Below are 20,971 nucleotides of genomic sequence, written 5' to 3'. Positions count from 1 at the left end.
AAATACCTTGTGTCTCAAGAATATAGTCCCTACAAATATTACTCCCTCTCTCCTGTCACTTTTATTTGACATGTTTTGACTATTTACATCCTTTAAAAATAATAAATAAAATATATAATTTATTATGTTACCCATATTAATTAATGCATATTTTATTAAATTTGAGAAAATAATTTGAAATGGTAATAAATACTATGAGTAAAATAAAAAAAAATTATTGTCTTCTCGATATACGTAAAATACCAAGTAAAAATAAATATTTATTTTTATTATAATTATAATAATTTTAATTTAATACTACTAAAAAGCATAGATCGAGAGAAACGAAAGAGAAAAAAATAAAACAAACGAAAGAAAATTTCAACATCACGTCAAGTCCGCACTGTTTCCGTTTTCTTATATATATTCTCCAAGATCTCGCCTTCGTTTGGACAACGCAACACTTGTTAGACCTATTCCTTCTCTCCCCTCCCACCATACACTATTAACCCTATTTTTTAATTAATCAAAGAGGTCACTCTACAAAAGTCTCCTCCTTCAGTTTCCTCTTTTCGTTTGAAAAAAAACTAAAATTCTCTGCTATGGCGATTGAGAATAACAACAATGGAGTGAATTTTTGTACGGTGAAGAGGCCGAAGACGAAGATAGTATGTACTTTGGGGCCAGCATCTCGATCGGTGCCGATGATCGAGAAGCTTCTACGGGCAGGCATGAACGTGGCCCGATTCAACTTTTCTCATGGATCTCACGACTATCATCAGGAGACTATTGACAATCTCCGTCAAGCTATGGAGAGTACCGGTATTCTCTGTGCCGTTATGCTTGACACCAAGGTAGTATAATTTTCTTTACATCTATGTATGTATATTTATTTATCACTGTAGAAAATTGTCAGAATTACTAATAGAAGCCGTAAGATCGTGTCATAAGATAACTGTGGGCTGCAGAGGCGTATCCAGTATTTTAACTCATGGTTTCGGAATAGCACTGATCGTTTGGGTTACTGGGTTTGAAATTTAATATTTGTACAGTATATTTTAAATTTAATATTTGTACAGTAAGTTTTTTAACACATGTATAGGGTGCTAATGTGTTTTGATAGCTTTAATTGTACTTCCGCCCCTCTGGGATAGTAAACTGGGTAACAGAAGTGGATTGTTGCTATTTAGTGAGTGGTATTATATGAGTTGTTGATTGTTTGATCTTTGATTTGGTTAAGTGCTACTTTTATACCAACAGACCCTGATGTTGTTTGTCTGTATTGTGATTTTGTACTTTATGTGCCTTTTGCTGGCTGAAAACCGTGGTTTTTGTCCCCTTTTCGTATTGTGTTTCATTTTCTTGTATTTTAATGTAATGGGTCCAAAGAGAGCAGGATGGATATTGACTATTCATATAGTTGATCTCAAATAGTTTGGGGTTGAGGCTTAATTGTTGTGATTACATGACATGGAGAGGTTGGACTGTTGAAATTTGGTGTATTATTGATACTCTGCGGACTAGTAGGAGCAATTGTATGCTCGAGGTTGTATTGGAAAATTTGGATTTTCTCAATTCTATAAAATCAACACTCCAAGAACTGTATATAGACAGTTGGTGAGATGTATTCTTTTAGGGAAGTTAATTGTGGTGCTGTCTGCAATTTGAAGTTCAATCTCTGAGCTTTGGGCTGAGGAACTCCCTCCATTTAAACACAGATGGGCCATTATGTTCTGAATTATGAGTATTTTCTGGGGTTTTATCACTGCTTTATAATGAAAGCTAAATACAAGGCTTAGCGCATCTTTTTCATTTATGCAGTAGCTCAAACAGTCAGTCTCCTAGTTGAGCTTGTATGTGGCTATTGTGTTGCATTTTATGTTAGTGAATATTAATCTTCCCCTGTCCAGAAGTAATGGATAAAAACATTGATGCTCTTTTGCTTCATTACAATAGGCATTCCCGCTACTATTGGTGTTAGTGACCTTGGGAAATGATTGTCCTATGGACTAACTTATGTATGTGAAAGACGGATTTGCTACAGGTGAGTAGTGAGTAGTAATATAGCCCCGATATCTACTAACAAGTGTAGGACTGAGTTGTTCTTGGCATGTCAACTCTTTTTGATATTTTAGTTATTTTAAACGTTTCCTTAAGATCACGTCTAGATGTGACAGCATGTGTCGTGTTCTTCGACCATATTACTTCAAAATTATAAATATACTCTGCGTCAGTTTGAATGATCCTTATGGAAGCATACATGGGTGTCAGGCAAGGTTGCTAAGTTAAATAGCTATGTAGTAACAGAGGAGAAAGTATAAATGCTCTAATGGAATATCATACTGATTTAGAATGTTTGTTAAGCATGATATGAACTATGAAGTAATTGACACTCTAAGTGGTGAACATGATATGAAGTAATTGACACTCTAAGTGGTGGATACTAGAATGTAAGATTCGCAATATGATGTCTATTTTAATCTCGTTGGAAATACACATTAATTGGAAATTAGATATTATAACCAATCAGAAAAGAAAACTTTGATATTGGATACTATATATGTGATAGTTGGTTATTGTTGCCTTGTGTGTGGTATTAATAAATTGTCTTATTCGGCATTCCTTTTTTTATAAAAATCTCAACTCAACTGGACCATATTGATGGCTTTGTAAACTTAAGGCATCAAACTTGATAGAAGATATCAGTTGGCACCTCATGTTGACTGGAACTCTACTCCATCATTTCTCGGAGAAAGCCATTTCCTTGAAAAATAATAAATTTCTTGAAATTTTTATTGAAATTTTATTCTTTGTTTATCAAGAGAGTAAGGTGATGATACTCTGACTCATCTTCAACTCATTTATCATAGTTCCTTGTACATAATTTTGTGCTTATCTTTTTGCCCTGGTTGTATTCAAGATCAGCACGTTCCATATCATGTAATAAGATTCTTCAGTGATGTTTAGTGACAATGCAATATGTTCATTTAGATGTTGAACTCTGCACTTGCTAAGCATGATATATGATTGCCTAGCCCTGTCTTGCCTTAACCTTTTTATGTGAAAGTTCTGACACTTCATTTTCATCTTGTAGGGTCCAGAAATTCGAACAGGGTTTTTAAAAGATGCTAAGCCTGTTCAACTTAAACAGGGTCAGGAGATCACAATCTCAACTGATTACAGCATTAAAGGTGATGAGAGTATGATATGCATGAGCTACAAAAAGTTAGCAGAGGACGTAAAGCCACAAAGTGTGATCCTCTGTGCAGATGGCACAATCACCTTTACAGTTTTGTCTTGTGACAAAGAGAACGGTTTGGTACGATGCCGCTGTGAGAACACTGCTGTTCTTGGTGAAAGAAAGAATGTCAATCTCCCGGGAGTAATTGTGGATCTGCCAACATTGACAGATAAAGACAAGGATGACATTTTAAACTGGGGAGTTCCGAATCATATTGACATGATTGCGTTATCTTTTGTTCGTAAGGGTTCAGATCTCGTGGAGGTTCGGAAGCTGCTAGGTGAACATGCAAAGAACATTCTTCTGATGTCTAAGGTTTGCTTCTGACCAGCTAACTATGTAGTCTAATTTTTTCTCCATGAAGTTGCCTATTCACTTTATTGCATCATTGTTTTGTGTTTGTAGATGACTTTCGTGGTACTTGAGAGTCATACACAGCACACTAATTTTGCAGAAATGTAATTAAATGATAGATTTAATCTGACTCCTTTTCCCAAGAATTGAAGAAATATTATCATGAGTTGGAACTAAACTAGTAGTACTAATCTATCCTTCTCTCTTCTGTCTGATCTGGATTAAGCATTACCAGAATATTTCAATTGTTGGCAACATTAGCTTGTTAGTTGGATTTTTAAATAGACATAAAAAGATATAGACAGTGTGAGTTGGATGAGCAGTAACTTTTTCCTTTTATCCCTAGACATTACTGAATTAGACTCTCGAACTTGGATAAACAGTCAAAATACTCTTAAAATGCTTTTCTTCTTGTTAGGTTGAAAACCAGGAAGGTGTAGCGAATTTTGATGACATTCTTCTCAACTCTGATGCATTTATGGTGGCAAGAGGTGACCTGGGAATGGAAATTCCAATTGAGAAGATATTTTTGGCTCAAAAGGTAATGATTTACAAGTGCAACATCCAAGGGAAGCCTGTTGTCACAGCAACACAGATGTTGGAGTCCATGATCAAATCTCCAAGGCCAACTCGTGCAGAAGCAACAGATGTTGCCAATGCTGTTCTTGATGGCACAGACTGTGTCATGCTTAGTGGTGAAACAGCTGCTGGAGCTTACCCTGATCTTGCAGTGGGTACCATGGCTAAGATTTGTATTGAAGCAGAAAGCACAATTGATTATCCAGATGTTTTCAAAAGAATTATGTCAAATGCCCCAGTTCCCATGAGCCCATTGGAGAGCCTTGCATCTTCTGCTGTTCGAACCGCTAACTCTGCAAAAGCTGCTCTTATCCTAGTGTTAACCAGGGGAGGAAGTACTGCAAAATTGGTGGCCAAGTACAGACCTGGAATGCCTATATTGTCGGTGGTTGTCCCCGAGATCAAAACTGATTCTTTTGATTGGACTTGCAGTGACGAGTCTCCAGCAAGGCATAGCCTTATATTCAGGGGATTGGTTCCCGTTCTCCATGCAGGATCTGCTAGGGCTTCTCATGAAGAGTCTACAGAAGAAGCACTGGACTTTGCTCTTCAACATGCCAAAACAAAAGGGTTATGCAAGCAAGGAGACTCCGTTGTAGCCCTACACCGTGTTGGAACTGCATCTGTGATCAAGATTGTTACAGTCAAGTGATAGATGAACTTTGACGCGTGCTTTTTGGGTTTCTGTTGTTGCAAAAGGGTAACTGATAAATGTTTTTGCTTGTTTCACTGAATCATTTTCTGCCTTCTAGAGAAGGAACTTATGACTATACCTTATATTATGTCTCTATATAACGCCTGGCTGTTTTTTGCTTTGGCTGGAGTTTCATACCCTTTTATCTTTTTATGCAATTTGTCTACAGACACAGATATGATGCGAAATAAATTCCTTGTGCCTTCAATTTATCTGTCTAAAGTAGTCATCTGCAACTTATATGCTGCATGTTTGATTACATTAATGTTTAATTGGTCGTCCATGTGCTTAGCTGCCAAGTTGGAGTGCTTATTTGAGGAAAGAGACCAATGAATAAGGGTATGCACGCTGACCACGTAATTATTTCTTTAGACTAACATCGCTATCTAATGTTAACCATTCAATAAAGTAAATACATAGTTTACCTAATAGCCAAATCTTTATGACACACTTGTCTAATACGGGTAACCTTTTACGCAATCAACATTTTCAGAGTATGTCTAATATATACCTCTCTCTGATGTTTGACTACTTTTTTCTCGGCAAGTGGTCAAGCACCAATAATAACGTGGCATGTATTTTAAATTTTTTTAAAAAAAGGAACTACTTAAAATTACAATTATATTCATCCCCCCCCCCCCCCACAACAAGCCAAGTAATTCTATACTAGCATCGGTTCATTAATCAACATTAATAGATTGATGAAAAATACCAAAGACCTACTACACCATCCTTCCCAATTCCAAGACCCATCACCCACCCGTATAAATTTACCATTTATCTTCATCTTCTTTTTCACATACTCCACCATTACTCTTCATTTTTCGCCACATTGAATATCCCAGCCATGTAATAAAATCCATAATTTGCTTGTGGATTTTTTTTTAGAAATTAGTGGTGTCGTAAAAAGATGAAATCAACCAAAAGCTTAATATGAAACCCACCCAATCTTGAAACAAATGCCAAATTGGATAATTTGAACAAGTCATAGCCAAAATCAATTGCCAATGAGTGCTCAAATAAAAAAAATATGATTTTTTTGTTTACTCTCCTACTTTAGGTCTTGGCAAAAATATCTGGTGCTGTGATAGTTGAAGAAAGTGATGGTGCAGTAATGGAAGAAGGTGAGAAATGGTGGATTCTTTTCTAAAAAATGAAGAAAATAATTCAGAAAAATAAAAAAAAATGAAAATGCTGGACAAACGTCAAAATGAGGGTTTAGATACAAAATTTTAACTCTCCGCTCGCCTCTTATATGTGTAGAATATGCGAGTGAATAATAGGGATTTGACTACAAGATCGATGAGTATACTATGTATTTTGCCATGAACTTACACTATTCCGTTTCCATATACTTTACATGTTACATTTGCCTCATTTTTTTGTCATTAGTCAACAGAAAATTAAATTTTCGTAAATTACTTTTCTATAGGAAGCCAAAGTGAAGTGACCGACTATGAGGCAAGATTCTCTGAGTTGTCTCGCCATGCACTTATGATACTTCCAACATGCAGAGAGAGTGCAGAGGTTTGTTGCAGGTTTGCACTCTGGTATCCAGGATACTATGGCCCGAGAGGTTGAGATGGGGACTTCTTACGAGCTAGTTGTGGAGATAGCTCGGAAGATTGAGGGTGTCCGTCAGCGGAGCCGAGAGCAGGCGACGAGGGATAAGTAGTTTCGATATTCTGGAGAGTTCAGTGGTGCCTCGGCTGGGGGCAAGGGTCAGTTCGTGAGGGGTCAGTCTAGCAGGCCCATATATCCAGCATCGCCATCTCCTTGGGGTGCTCTAGTGCGGCCCTATTTCAGTGCCATGCCAGAGAGTCCCTACCGGCCACTAGCTATTCAAGGTTCCTCCAGTGGGTATTCAGGCCTTCAGGGTCAGACTTCAGGTCAATAGTCCTCTGTTCTGAGGGGTTGTTATGAGTGTGGTGATCCTGGCTACATGAAGAGGTTTTGTCCCTGACTTCGGGGCAAGGCAATACTGCAGGGTCATCAGCCTATGATTATAGCACCAGCTGCCACACCAGCCGCCTAGAGGCGAAGGGCAAGTGGGTAGGGGACGTTCTAGAGGTGGAGGACAGTTAGGTGGAGGCCAGTCAGGTGGCGCTCCAGCTAGGTTCTATGCTTTTCCTGCCAGATTAGATGCAATGGCCTCAGATGCCGTGATCACATGTATTATTTCTATCTGCGGTAGGGGTGCTTTAGTACTATTTGATCCAGGGTCTACATATTCATATGTTTCATATCTGTTTGCTCATTTCTTGGGTGTTCCTCGTGAGTCCTTGGGTACTCCTATTTATGTGGTCACACCAGTGGGAGTTTATGTTGTTGTGGATCGGGTCTACCGGTCCTATATCGTAACATTCTGTGGTTATGAGACAAGAGCAGATTTTCTGTTGCTTGATATGACCGACTTTGAGGTCATCCTGGGCATGGACTGGTTGTCTCCATATCACGCCATCATTGATTTCCATGTCAAGACTGTTACCTTGGCGATGCCAGAGTTGCCTAGATTGGAGTGGAAGGGTTCGTCTGTCAGTGTATCTAGTTGGGTTATTTCTTTTTTGAAGGCTTGACACATGGTCGAGAAGGGTTATTTGTCTTATCTAGCTTATGTTAGAGATACTATAGAGACCCCGATGATTGATTCAGTGCCCGCAGTTCGGGAGTTCTCCGATGTGTTTCCTTTTGATTTTTCAGGCATGCCCCCAGATCGTGATATCGATTTCTGTATTGATTTGGCTCCAGGTACCCAACCTATCTCTATTCCACCGTACCGCATGGCTCCGAAAGAGTTAAAGGAATTGAAGGAACAACTTGAGGAGTTGCTAGCAAAGGGGTTCATCAGACCGAGTGTGTCACCTTGGGGTGCACCGATATTATTTGTGAAGAAGAAAGATGGGATATTACAGATGTGTATTGATTACCGCAAGTTGAACAAAGTTACCATTAAGAACAAGTACCCGTTGCCGCGTATTGATGATTTATTTGACCAGTTGTAGGGTGCCAGGGTGTTCTCTAAGATCGACTTGAGATCGGGGTATCATTAGTTGAAGATTCGGGATTCGGATGTTTCGAAAACGGCTTTCCGGACTTGATATGGCCATTATGCGTTTCTAGTGATGTCCTTCGGTTTGACCAATACTCCGACGACGTTTATGGATTTGATAAATCGAGTGTTCAGGCCATGTATTGATTCATTTGCCATTGTCTTCATTGATGACATTTTGATCTACTCATGTAGCATGGAGGAGCACGAGCAGCATTTGAGAGTGGTGCTTCAGACCTTGCGGGAACAGAAGTTATATGCTAACTTCTCTAAGTGTGAGTTTTGGTTAGATTTTGTGGCATTCTTGGGACATGTTATATCAGGCGAGGGTATTAAGGTAGATCCCAGGAAGATCGAGGCAGTTCAGAGTTGGGCTCGTCCTACTACGGCGACTGAGATCAAGAGCTTCTTGGGGTTAGTAGGTTATTATTGCCTGTTTGTGGAGGGCTTCTCATCCATTGCAACACCTTTGAATAGATTGACCCATAAAGGTGCTCCGTTCTGATGGTCCGATGATTATGAGGTGAGCTTTCAGAAGCTCAAGACCGCATTGACTTCAGCATCAGTGTTAGTGTTGCCTTTCGGTTCAGGAATGTATAATGTGTATTGTGATGCTTCACGTGTTGGTTTGGGTTGTGTATTGATATAGGTGGGGCGAGTTATTGCATATGTTTCACGTCAGCTGAAGCCCCACGAGAAGAATTACCATATTCACGATTTGGAGTTGGTCGCGATTGTTCATGCTCTTAGGATCTGGAGGCATTATCTTTATGGGGTGTCATGTGAGGTTTACACCGATCATTGCAGCTTGGAGAATTTGTTCAAGCAGAGGGATCTCAATTTGAGTCAACGCATGTGGCTTGAGTTACTAAAAGATTATGATATTACCATCATGTATCATCAGGTCAAGGCAAATGTAGTTGCGGATGCCTTGAGCAGAAAGGCAAAGAGTATGGGTAGTTTGACATTCATTTCAGCAGAGGAGAGTCCACTAGTTTTGGACATTCAGTCTCTGGCTAACAAACTTGTGAGGTTTGATATTTCAGAGCCCAGCCAAGTTCTTGCATGCGTCATCACCCAGTCTTTACTATTTGAGCAAATCAAGGCTTATCAGTTTGATGATCCGCACTTGTTTGTTCTCAGAGAGACGGTAATACAAGGTGGTGACAAGGAGGTTACTATCGGTGAGGATGGTGTTCTGCGACTCTAGGGTCGTCTATATGTTCCTAATGTCGACAGATTGAGGGAAAGGATTCTAGATGAGGCACACAATTCTCAGTATTCTATTCACCTAAGTGCTACGAAGATGTATCGCGATCTGAGGCAACATTATTTATGGTGGAGGATAAAGAAGGACGTAGTCGAGTATGTGGCGAGATGTCTAAATTGCCAACAGATTAAGTATGAGCACCAGAGACCAGGTGGTCTACTCCAACAGATGATTATACCAAAGTGGAAATAGGAGCGCATTACTATGGATTTTGTAGTTGGGTTACCGCAGAACTTGCAGAAGTTTGATTCAGTTTGGGTTATTATCGACAGGTTGACCAAGTCGGCACACTTCTTCTGGTGGTAACCTGTCACGCCCCGACCTAGGAGCGAGACTGGCACCCGGTGCCTCAACTAACCTAGTGTACCAAATTGCGACTAAGGGACTCTGAACATATAATGTCATAATTTGGCCATGGGGCCACCTTGCAAGACAATTTGAGAAGCAAAATATAAAGCTGAATGGAAACTAGCACTGACTAAACATCAATATAAAGTTGGGCCGACAAGACCGTCATAACTACTACAACTGACAAACCACCAAAATATACATACCAAGCCTACAAGCCCAACATAGTGCACTAACTGACAGGATATGTCTACAAGCCTCTACTGATAGATATATTATGATCAGAACAGGGCCCCGGCCTACCCATAATATATATACATACACACAGAAGACGTACACGAAAACCTAGACCCGATAACTCCGAATGATGTGGAGCTTACCGATCACGCTGAACTCTGGAAACACCTACTGAGGAGGTATACCCGTCTGTCTATCTGAACCTGCATGCATGAAATGCAGCGTCCCCAGAAAAGGGACGTCAGTACAAAATAATGTACCGAGTATATAAGGTAATAACATAACTGAAAGTTGAAACTGAATTGATAATATAATAACTGAAAGTAATTGGGAGTCAAGGACGATCTGGAGATATACTTACCTGTTGATACTGACTCAACTCCTTCAATATAGTAAGTAAAATAATTGTCCGGCCTTATAAGGCTCGGTATATATAAATGCTTTGCCGTAGTAGGCTCGCTCATAGGCACTCGGCCATACTAGGCTATGTATCTCGACCATGCTGGGCTCGCTCATAGGCGCTCGGCCACAGTAGGCTCGGTATATAACTTTCCATCTGAGCAGAGGTTGCCCAATAGGGGACTGCCCATCGATTATAGCTCGATGGTAATGAAAATACTGTATATATAGGCTTGCTGCTCTCTTGACCGGAAGAAGACAATACTAAATTGAATATAGAGTCTCGATAAGGAATAATACTGTAACTTATGAGACTAGAATAGTGTGAATAAATTCATGAATATGAACTTCTCTTTTGTCTCATTACTAACACATGTAGCTACGAGATCATGCCAAAATGAAGGAAGGCTTAGCCTTAACATACCTTATCACACTCTTTTCAATCACCAAGTTGAACTCGCCTCTTCTCACCTTAATCTACAACAACGATAATAATACTATCATTAAGTTATGAAACGTATAACTATCGCACAACGAACGACATGCTTATTTTGTATTAAAACGGACAGCATTTCCCCTATAATCCTTACTTCCTCCAAATTCAAGATAACACCAACAATACCAAAAACAACAATAACAACATATAGACATTATTTTTCAACCTTATGTACACCACACAATACTACAAAACAGCCCAACACACCCCAATCTCTTCATACACAAAACGACCACCGTAGTAGTGTCAACAACCCGAAAATGTTACGACGAACGACCAACCCAACATCCTGCATTTATGTGGTGTTTATCCACACCCTTCCTCCTCCAAAACTCCACAAAACAGTAGTAAAACACGCAGCCCAACAGCACCACAAAACAATCCACAAAACAGTCCGCTACAAGTGAATAACTTGAACTCACGGCTTCCGATCACCGTCCCGTGAGTTCTTACAAATATAGAACGACTTACTATACATCTACAACAGAAAAAAATGGATGAAAGATAGCAGTAAACTTACCTTATTTGTTGGATAACTCGACTCCTATCTTGGTTCTTCAAACTCTAGGCTTTACCTCCGATTAGAACTTGAAAGGGGGAGAAAATCAATTGGGGTTTGGGGGAAATATTTGGGAGAAGTTTTGCAGAGAATGAGTCTGGTTATTTTGACCTATTATCAGACTAATATATGAAGGGGATAGGACTTTAAAAAGGCCTCTTTGAATGACCCGAACTAGCCCATTTTTGGACGACCCGAACATGCCCAGTTTTGGATTCTCGTTTAAGCAAGTAGGTGACGGTCTGTGCAGTCTTGCACAAATGCACATATCTCTCTACTCAGATATCATATTGAAAAACGGTTTAATGAGTTGGAAAGTAGACTCAAAGATCTTTAATTTGATAGGTGGAACACCCCATAACTCTAAGTATAATGGGAGAAAATCGCAGTTATATTTGACCCAAAGTTTCAGTAAAATTTATGAACGTAACTTGTGATGACTTTCATCGACTTTTGTTCCACCACTCGCTTGACTTCAAAACATAACATACGACTATCATACGAATAACATAACTCGTAACATAACCTCCTTATCATGTAAAACACCCTTGTCTCATCCCAAAAGTACATGCTATAACATTTCAAATTTATCGGCTTTCGACGAAATATTATTTTCTTCAATTCCTTTAGCTTCTAAACCTTCCAACCCTCTTTGTACTTGTTGTTCATGATATTTAATATTTGTAACTTCCGAGGTAACATGATTAACTTACTTTATATATATTTTCAAAGATGATCTCATTTTTTTGGGTCCTACATTAGTTTGCTCACGACGCAGTTTTACGTACAAAAAAATATAGGGTGTAACATCATTCCCCCCTTGGGAACATTCGTCCTCGAATGTTTACTTTTAGAGACTCTGGAAAACTTTTGCCAGAGTTTCCTCCATACACTAGACTATAACCAACTTGCATGCAGCCAGAAAACATACTATGCATGCCACACGTGGCCAATGTCTATAAATAATAATACTTTGCCTCAAAGAGTAGTAAATCATAAATACTGAAAGTCAGAAAATAAGAGCTTACCTGATGACCTACTAGCCTGAATAGAGTTGTGCTGTAGCATCCCATCTTGAGCCATATCTTCAGTTTGAAATAGGTGGGGGTATTTATACTTTATTTCTTCCTCCGCTTCCCATGTCATATCTTCTACATTATTGCTTCTCCATAAAACCTTCACGGAGGCTACCTCCTTATTTCGTAGCTTGCGAATTTGTCGGTCTAAGATGGCAACTGGAATTTCCTTGTATGAAAAGTCCTCCGTAATTTGTACATCATCTGTGGACACCACTCTGGTAGGACCGCCAATGCACTTCCGTAGCATAGATACGTGAAAAATCGGATGGACTAACTCCAATTCTAAGGGCAATTCTAACTCATAAGCTACTTAGCCCACTCTCCGAATAATCCTGTAAGGCCCAATATACCGTGGGCTAAGCTTGCCTTTCTTGCCAAACCTCATCACGCCCTTCATAGGGGATACCTTTAAGAATACCCAGTCATTAATCTCAAACTCTAAGTCTCGTCGCCGCATGTCAGAATATGATTTCTGGCGACTCTGAGCTGTCAATAGTCGCTCCCGGATGAGCTTTACTTTCTCTACGGCCTGCTGAACTAGGTCTGGCCCATGTAACCCAGATTCTCCAACATCAAACCACCCTATAGGATATCTGCACTTACGCCCATACAAAGCCTCGTACGGAGCCATCCGAATACTGGAGTGGTAACTGTTATTATATGCAAACTCGACAAGAGGTAGATGTTTATCCCAACTTCTTTTAAAATCCAACACACATGCTCGTAACATATCCTCGAGCGTCTGAATTATGCGCTCGGCTTGTCCATCAGTCTGTGGATGAAAAGCTGTGCTGAGATTCACCTGAGTCCCTAGACCTCTCTGAAATGACCTCCAAAAATGTGCTATAAATTGAGCCCCACGGTCAGATATAATAGATACTGGTACTCCGTGTAGCCGCACTATCTCCTTAATATATAACTTTGCATAATCTTCTGCTGTATATGTAGATCTGACAGGTAGAAAATGAGCTGATTTAGTGAGCCTATCGACTATCACCCATATAGAATCGAACTTACGATAAGAACGAGGTAAACCCGTAACAAAGTCCATGTTTATCGCCTCCCATTTCCATGTCGGGATCTCTATAGTCTGCATTAGCCCTCCGGGCTTCTGATGCTCTATTTTCACCTGCTGGCAACTAGGACACTGGGCGACAAACTCAGCAATGTTCTTCTTCATATCGTTCCACCAGTACACATCCTTAATGTCATGATACATCTTCGTCGACCCAGGATGAATGGAGTACCACGAATAATGTGCCTCTGACATAATCTTGTCTCGTAGCCCTGCTACATCTGGAACACACAAATGGCCCCTATATCTGAGAACTCCATCTCCCTTGAGCTCTAACAATGGATTCTTCTGCTGCGGAACTCGCTCTCTCAACTCGACCAACTCTGGGTCATCGTACTGCCTTTCCTTGACTTCAGCTATGAGAGATGATTTTGCAGTGTTTTGGAGTACAACTCCACCATCGTCGAAATCTACTAACCGAACCCCCAAACAAGCCAATTGATGAATCTCTCTAGTTAATTGTCTTTTCTCGGCCTTTACATGTGCTAAGCTACCCATAGATCGGCGACTTAAGGCGTCTGCTACAACATTAGCTTTCCCTGGATGGTAGAGAATATTAACATCATAATCTTTCAATAACTCAAGCCATCGCCTCTATCGCAAATTCAACTCTTTTTGCTTGAATATATATTGCAGACTTTTATGATCGGTAAATACATCAACATGAACACCATATAAATAATGCCGCCATACCTTAAGTGCATGGACAACCGCAGCTAACTCGAGATCATGGGTTGGATAATTCTTCTCGTACTTCCTTAACTGCCTTGAAGCATAAGCAATTACCTTCCCATGTTGCATCAGGACACATCCTAACCCAACACCTGAGGCATCACAATACATGACATAACCCTCTGGACCCTCTAAAAGTGTTAGAACTGGTGCTGAGGTCAACCTGTTATTAAGCTCTTGGAAACTCCGCTCGCAAGCCTCCGTCCACTGAAACTTAGTTGATTTCTGCGTCAACTTCGTCAATGGTGCCGAAAGGGAAGAAAAACCCTCTACGAATCTCCGGTAGTATCCTGCTAAGCCTAGAAAGCTACGAACCTCTGTCGGAGTGGTAGGTCTAGGCCAAGATTTCACGGCCTCAATCTTTTGAGTGTCTACCTTTATACCTTCATCTGATACAATATGCCCCAAGAATGCTACAGACTTCAACCAGAACTCGCATTTAGAAAACTTAGCATACAACTTACGATCACGGAGGGTTTGGAGTACCGCTCGCAAGTGGTCCACATGCTCATCCTCTGAACTTGAATAGACCAGAATATCATCAATAAATACTATCACGAACAGATCTAAAAATGGACGGAATAGGCTATTCATCAAGTCCATAAATACGGCGGGAGCATTCGTCAACCCGAAGGACATGACAAGGAACTCAAAGTGGCCATATCGGGTCCTGAAGGCTGTCTTCGGAATATATTTCTCCCGAACTCTGACCCGGTGGTATCCCGATCTCAAATCTATCTTTGAAAAGAATCTAGCCCCCTGCAACTGATCAAATAAATCATCAATCCTTGGAAGTGGATACTTATTCTTAATAGTTACCTTGTTCAGCTGCCTATAATCGATACACATCCTCAACGAGCCGTCTTTCTTCCGCACAAAGAGTACCGGTGCACCCCAAGGTGAGGTACTGGGCCTGATGAAACCTTTCTCCAGCAAATCATTTAACTACTCCTTCAACTCCTTTAATTCGGCAGGTGCCATTCTATACGGAGGGATGGATATTGGTTGAGTTCCTGGAAGCAAATCGATACTAAAATCAATCTCTCCCTCTGGAGGAATACCTGGAAGTTCATCAGGAAACACATCTGCATACTCATTGACTACGGGAATAGACTGAAGTGTAGATATCTCAGTATCTGCATCTCTAACTCGCACAATATGATAAATGCACCCTTTTGCAATCATTTTCCTCGCCTTCAGATAGGAAATAAACCTACCTCTGGGTGTCGCTGTATTACCTACCCATTCAAGGACTGTCTCACCTGGAAAATGAAATCTAGCTGCCTTTGCTCGGCAATCAACTGTAGCATAGCAAGCTGATAACCAGTCCATGCCCATAATAGCATCAAAATCCATCATCTCTAACTCAACTAGGTCGGTTGAGGTGTGACGACTACAAACTGTCACCGTACAACCTCGGTAAATCCGTCTAGCAATAATCGATTCTCCGAATGGTGTAGATACCGCAAAAGGATCACTTAGTATTTCAGGCACTATACCAAATTTCCCCGCGATAAATGGGGTAATATATGATAAAGTAGATCCTGGGTCTATCAAGGCATAAACATCGTGAGAGCAAATAGTCAATATACCTGTCACAACATCTGGTGAAGACTCCTGGTCTTGTCGGCCCGCTAAAGCATAAATACGGTTCTGATTAACACCTGAACTGGAACCTATACCTCTGCCTCGATCTCTACCAGCCGAAGATTGAGACTCGCGCCCAGAAGGATGCACAGACATAGATGATCCTGTCGCTGAACTTGCTGGTTGTGCCATACCCCCAGAATCTCTATTTGGGCAATCTCGCATCATATGCCCCGGACGCCCACATGTATAACAAGCATCAGAACCTGCTCGGCATTGGCCTAAGTGTCCTCTACCACAGATGTCACACCGCGGTGGAAATGACCATGTCTGCCTTGAACCTCGTTGTCGTTGCAAAACTGACACTCGTGAGCTCTCACCTGGTCCTGACTGAGTATAGCGGTCATGCCTGTAACCCTGTAACTGAGGTGGCGGAGGCCTAGGTAGCCGTCCAAAGTACTGGGGCCTATAACTACCCTGAGACTGCTCCTAAGACTTAGGAAAGCATCCTCTTATGCTACCCTTGCTCAGTCCTCTCTGTACCCTGCTGTCGACGCCTACCCCTTTCTATATTCTGAGCGAATGCCTGAATCCGGGAGATATCCATATTATCATGCAATGCAGCGGTGGCATATGCATCGGTCAACTCTGGGGCTAACCCTGCTATAAACCTGTGGATCTTGTCACGCATAGTAGCAACTATGGATGGTGCATATCTGGCTAATGAGTCAAAACGGAGACTATACTCTCGAACACTCATATTGCCCTGCTTAAGGGCTAGAAACTGATCGACCCGAGCCTGTCAGATCTCCTGCGGTAAGTACTGGTCAAGGAAAGCATCTGAAAAATTCTCCCAACTAGCTGGAGGTGCATCACGTGCCCTGGACCTCTCCCATCTCTCGTACCAAAGGATGGCTATATCTCGGAGTCGAAAAGTTGCTAGCTCAACTGCTTCTTTCTCTGTGGCATGCATAACCCGAAAGATCCTGTGAAGCTTATCTATGAAATCCTGCGGGTCCTCCCTCTGATCTGACCCCGTAAACTCTGGGGGACTCAAAGCAATAAACTCTCGGACCCTTGAACTCCCAGACCCCTCAGAAGATCCTGCACTAGCTGATGCCCTAGCTTGTTGCTGGGTAGCTATCAATTGTGTCAAAAAATGCACCGCACTCCTAAAGTCCTGATCTGGTGGAAGTGGAGGGGGAACTGGATGTGCGGTATCCCTAGGAATCTCCTCAGGTGGTGGAGGAGCCGGTAATGGCTGAGTAGGGGTCTCGCCTTGGGCCTCAGATTGGGACCCATCTACTGGGGGTACCCTGCTGGTCCCCTCACCTGTTGTTGTATCTCCCCTCTGGCTAGCCGCAGTCTTCCTAGTCACCGTCATCTGTGTATGAAAACACGAACACGTAAGTTTAACTCAAATTTCCTATAACTCAGTTCAACAACACGATTTAGATTTGAAAGAAGGGTAACCAACTCCTAAATGCCTTGTAGCTCCCTGCTTATATAATGTGGTCCACAACACATCTATAAACAAGATCCTACTAGACACGGCTTGTAGACTCCCTAGGATAGAACTGCTCTAATACCAAGTTTGTCACGCCCCGACCTGGGAGCGAGACTGGCACCCGGTGCCTCAACTAACCTAGTGTACCAAATTGCGACTAAAGGACTCTGAACATATAATGTCATAATTTGGCCATGGGGCCACCTTGCAAGACAATTTGAGAAGGAAAATATAAAACTGAATGGAAACTAGCACTGACTAAACATCAATATAAAGTTGGGCCGACAAGACCGTCATAACTACTACAACTGACAAACCACCAAAATATACATACCAAGCCTACAAGCCCAACATAGTGCACTAACTGACAGGATATGTCTACAAGCCTTTACTGATAGATATATTATGATCGGAACAGGGCCCCGACCTACCCATAATATATATACATACAGACAGAAGACGTACACGAAAACCTAGACCCGATAACTCCGAAGGATGTGGAGCTTACCGATCACGCTGAACTCTGGAAACACCTACTGAGGAGGTATACCCGTCTGTCTATCTGAACCTGCATGCATGAAATGCAACGTCCCCAGAAAAGGGACGTCAGTACAAAATAATGTACCGAGTATATAAGGCAATAACATAACTGAAAGTTGAAACTGAATTGATAATATAATAACTGAAAGTAATTGGGAGTCAAAGATGATCTGGAGATATACTTACCTGTTGATACTGACTCAACTCCTTCAATATAGTAAGTAAAATAATTGTCCAGCCTTATAAGGCTTGGTATATATAAATGCTCTGCCATAGTAGGCTCGCTCATAGGCGCTCGGCCATACTAGGCTATGTATCTCGACAGTGCTGGGCTCGCTCATAGGCGCTCGGCCACAGTAGGCTCGGTATATAACTTACCATCTGATCAGAGGTTGCCCAATAGGGGACTGCCCATCGATTATAGCTCGATGGTAATGAAAATACTGTATATATAGGCTTGCTGCTCTCTTGACTGGAAGAAGACAATACTAAATTAAATATAGAGTCTCGATAAGGAATAATACTGTAACTTATGAGACTAGAATAGTGTGAATAAATTCATGAATATGAACTTCTCTTTTTGTCTCATTACTAACACATGTAGCTACGAGATCATGCCAAAATGAAGGAAGGCTTAGCCTTAACATACCTTATCACTCTTTTCAATCACCAAGTTGAACTCGCCTCTTCTCACCTTAATCTACAATAACGATAATAATACTATCATTAAGTTATGAAACGTATAACTATCGCACAACGAACGACATGCTTATTTTGTATTAAAACGGACAGCATTTTCCCTATAATCCTTACTTCCTCCAAATTCAAGATAACACCAACTACACCAAAAACAACAATAACAACATATATACATTATTTTCCAACCTTATGTACACCACACAATACTACAAAACAGCCCAACACACCCCAATCTCTTCATACACAAAACGACCACCGTAGTAGTGTCAACAACCCGAAAATGTTACGACGAACGACCAGCCCAACATCCTGCATTTATGTGGTGTTTATCCACACCCTTCCTCCTCCAAAACTCCACAAAATAGTAGTAAAACACACAGCCCAACAGCACCACAAAACAGTCCACAAAACAGTCCGCTACAAGTGAATAACTCGAACTCACGGTTTTCGATCACCGTCCCGTGAGTTCTTACAAATATAGAACGACTTACTATACATCTACAACAGAAAAAAATGTATGAAATATAGCAGTAAACTTACCTTATTTGTTGGATAACTCGACTCCTATCTTGGTTCTTCAAACTCTAGGCTTTACCTCCGATTAGAACTTGAAAAGGGGAGAAAATCAATTGGGGTTTGGGGGAAATATTTGGGAGGAGTTTTGCAGAGAATGAGTCTGGTTATTTTGACCTATTATCAGACTAATATATGAAGGGGATAGGACTTTAAAAAGGCCTCTTTGAACGACCCGAACTAGCCCATTTTTGGACGACCCGAACAGGCCCAGTTTTGGATTCTCGTTTAAGCAAGTAGGTGATGGTCTGCGTAGTCTCACAAAAATGCCCATATCTCTCTACTCAGATATCGTATTGACAAACAGTTTAATGCGTTGGAAAGTAGAATCATAGATCTTTAATTTGATAGGTTTAACACCCCATAACTCTAATATAATGGGAGAAAATCGCAGTTACATTTGACCCAAAGTTTCAGTAAAATTTATGAACGTAACTTGTGATGACTTTCATCGACTTTTGTTCCACCACTCGCTTGACTTCAAAACATAACATACGACTATCATACGAATAACATAACTCATAACATAACCTCCTTATCATGTAAAACACCCTGGTCTTATCCCAAAAGTACATGCTATAACATTCCAAATTTGTCGGCTTTCGACGAAACATTATTTTCTTCAATTCCTTTAGCTTCTAAACCTTCCAACCCTCTTTGTACTTGTTGTTCATGATATTTAATATCTGTAACTTCCGAGGTAACATGATTAACTTACTTTATATATATATTTTCAAAGATGATCTCAGTTTTTTGGGTCCTACATTAGTTTGCTCACGACGCAGTTTTACGTACAAAATAATATAGGGTGTAATATGACCATGTATTCATCAAAGAGATTGCCCCAGATTTACATCCAGAAGATTGTTCAGTTGCATAGTGTGCCTATTTCCATCATATCGGATAGAGGCCCTCAGTCTACTTCACATTTCTGGAGGGAAGTGTAGAGTGAGTTAAGCACCCGGGTAGAGCTCAACACAACCTTTTATTCGCACACCGACGGGTAGTCAGAGCAGACGGTTCAGATACTGGAATACATGCTTAGAGCATATATGATTGACTTCGGAGGGAAGTGGGATCGATTCTTTCCTTTGGCCGAGTTCGATTACAACAACAGTTATCAGTCCAGCATCGAGATGGCTCCATTTGAAGCTTTATATTATCGGCATTGTCGTTCGCCCATCGGATAGTTTGAGCCGGGTGAGGCTAAGTTATATGGTACTGATTTAGTGAAGGATGCCTTGGAAAAGGTAAAGTTGATTCAGGAGCGACTTCGCACAGTACAATCCAGACAAAAGAGTTACACAGACCAGAAGGCGTGTGATTTATCATTTATGGTGGGCGAGAAGGTTCTCTTGAAAGTCTCGCCGATGAAGGGAATCATGAGGTTCGGGAAGAAGGGCAAGTTGAGCCCAAGATTCATAGGTCCATTTGAGGTGCTCAGACGAGTTGGGGAGGTTGCTTATAAGCTTGCTTTGCCTCCCAGTCTATCTGGAGTTCATACGATTTTCCACGTGTCCATGCTCTAGAGGTATCATGCCGACAGCTAGCATGTGTTAGACTTCAGCACAATTCAGCTAGATGAGAGCCTGGGTTATGAGGAGGAGCCAGTTTCCATTGTTGACAGGCAGGTTCACCAACTGAGGTCCAAGAAGATTTCTGCGGTAAACGTTCAGTAGAGGGGCCACCCGTCGAGGAGGCGACTATGGAGGCCGAGGAAGACATGCGGAGCAGATATCCACACCTATTCAGCACTCCAGGTATGATTCTGGACCCGTTCGAGGACAAACGTTTGTTTAAGATGTGGAGAATGTAACCACCCGACCGGTCGTTTCGCTTTCTAAATCTCCGTTCCCATAAATAAGACCCCCCGTATATGCTTTTACCATTTTATGACTTGCGGGAGTGGTTTGTTCGGGTTTAGAGGAGTTCGGGTTGAAATCAGAACACTTAGTTCCTTATTATTGGCTTTAA

The 20,971-nt window shown here is 41.1% G+C and overlaps 2 protein-coding genes across 2 annotated transcripts; one reads left to right on the top strand and one right to left on the bottom strand.

Moving 5' to 3' along the window:
• The first annotated feature begins 368 nt into the window (after window positions 1-368).
• LOC104097799 (pyruvate kinase, cytosolic isozyme) lies at window positions 369-5,055 on the top strand. Its single transcript, XM_009604418.4, has 3 exons — window positions 369-833; window positions 3,074-3,535; window positions 3,993-5,055. Exons 1-3 carry the CDS (start codon window positions 582-584, stop codon window positions 4,803-4,805), a joined length of 1,527 nt encoding a protein of 508 aa, XP_009602713.1. The 5' UTR covers window positions 369-581; the 3' UTR covers window positions 4,806-5,055.
• An 848-nt stretch (window positions 5,056-5,903) lies between these two features.
• On the bottom strand, window positions 5,904-15,834 carry LOC138910685 (uncharacterized). The gene is made up of 2 exons (XM_070201867.1): window positions 15,334-15,834; window positions 5,904-5,993 (listed from the first exon to the last, which is right to left on the bottom strand). Exons 1-2 carry the CDS (start codon window positions 15,832-15,834, stop codon window positions 5,904-5,906), a joined length of 591 nt encoding a protein of 196 aa, XP_070057968.1.
• Window positions 15,835-20,971: the final 5,137 nt, after the last annotated feature.

This window comes from Nicotiana tomentosiformis, chromosome 1 (genome assembly GCF_000390325.3).
Source record: "Nicotiana tomentosiformis chromosome 1, ASM39032v3, whole genome shotgun sequence".
Taxonomy (NCBI): Eukaryota; Viridiplantae; Streptophyta; class Magnoliopsida; order Solanales; family Solanaceae; genus Nicotiana; species Nicotiana tomentosiformis.
Note: the sequence above shows the minus strand (reverse complement) of the source record. Positions and strands in the feature narration are given on the sequence as shown.

Bases quoted from the DNA above. Each gene is read 5' to 3' on its own strand.
- LOC104097799 (XM_009604418.4), top strand. From the start codon at position 582: ATGGCGATTGAGAATAACAACAATGGAGTGAATTTTTGTACGGTGAAG. The intron at 834-3,073 runs GTAGTATAATTT...TTCATCTTGTAG, and splicing joins CCGTTATGCTTGACACCAAG to GGTCCAGAAATTCGAACAGG. The intron at 3,536-3,992 runs GTTTGCTTCTGA...TCTTCTTGTTAG, and splicing joins ACATTCTTCTGATGTCTAAG to GTTGAAAACCAGGAAGGTGT.
- LOC138910685 (XM_070201867.1), bottom strand. From the start codon at position 15,834: ATGTCTGTGCATCCTTCTGGGCGCGAGTCTCAATCTTCGGCTGGTAGA. The intron at 5,994-15,333 runs GTAGGTAATACA...TTCATTTTTTAG, and splicing joins GTGAGACAGTCCTTGAATGG to AAAAGAATCCACCATTTCTC.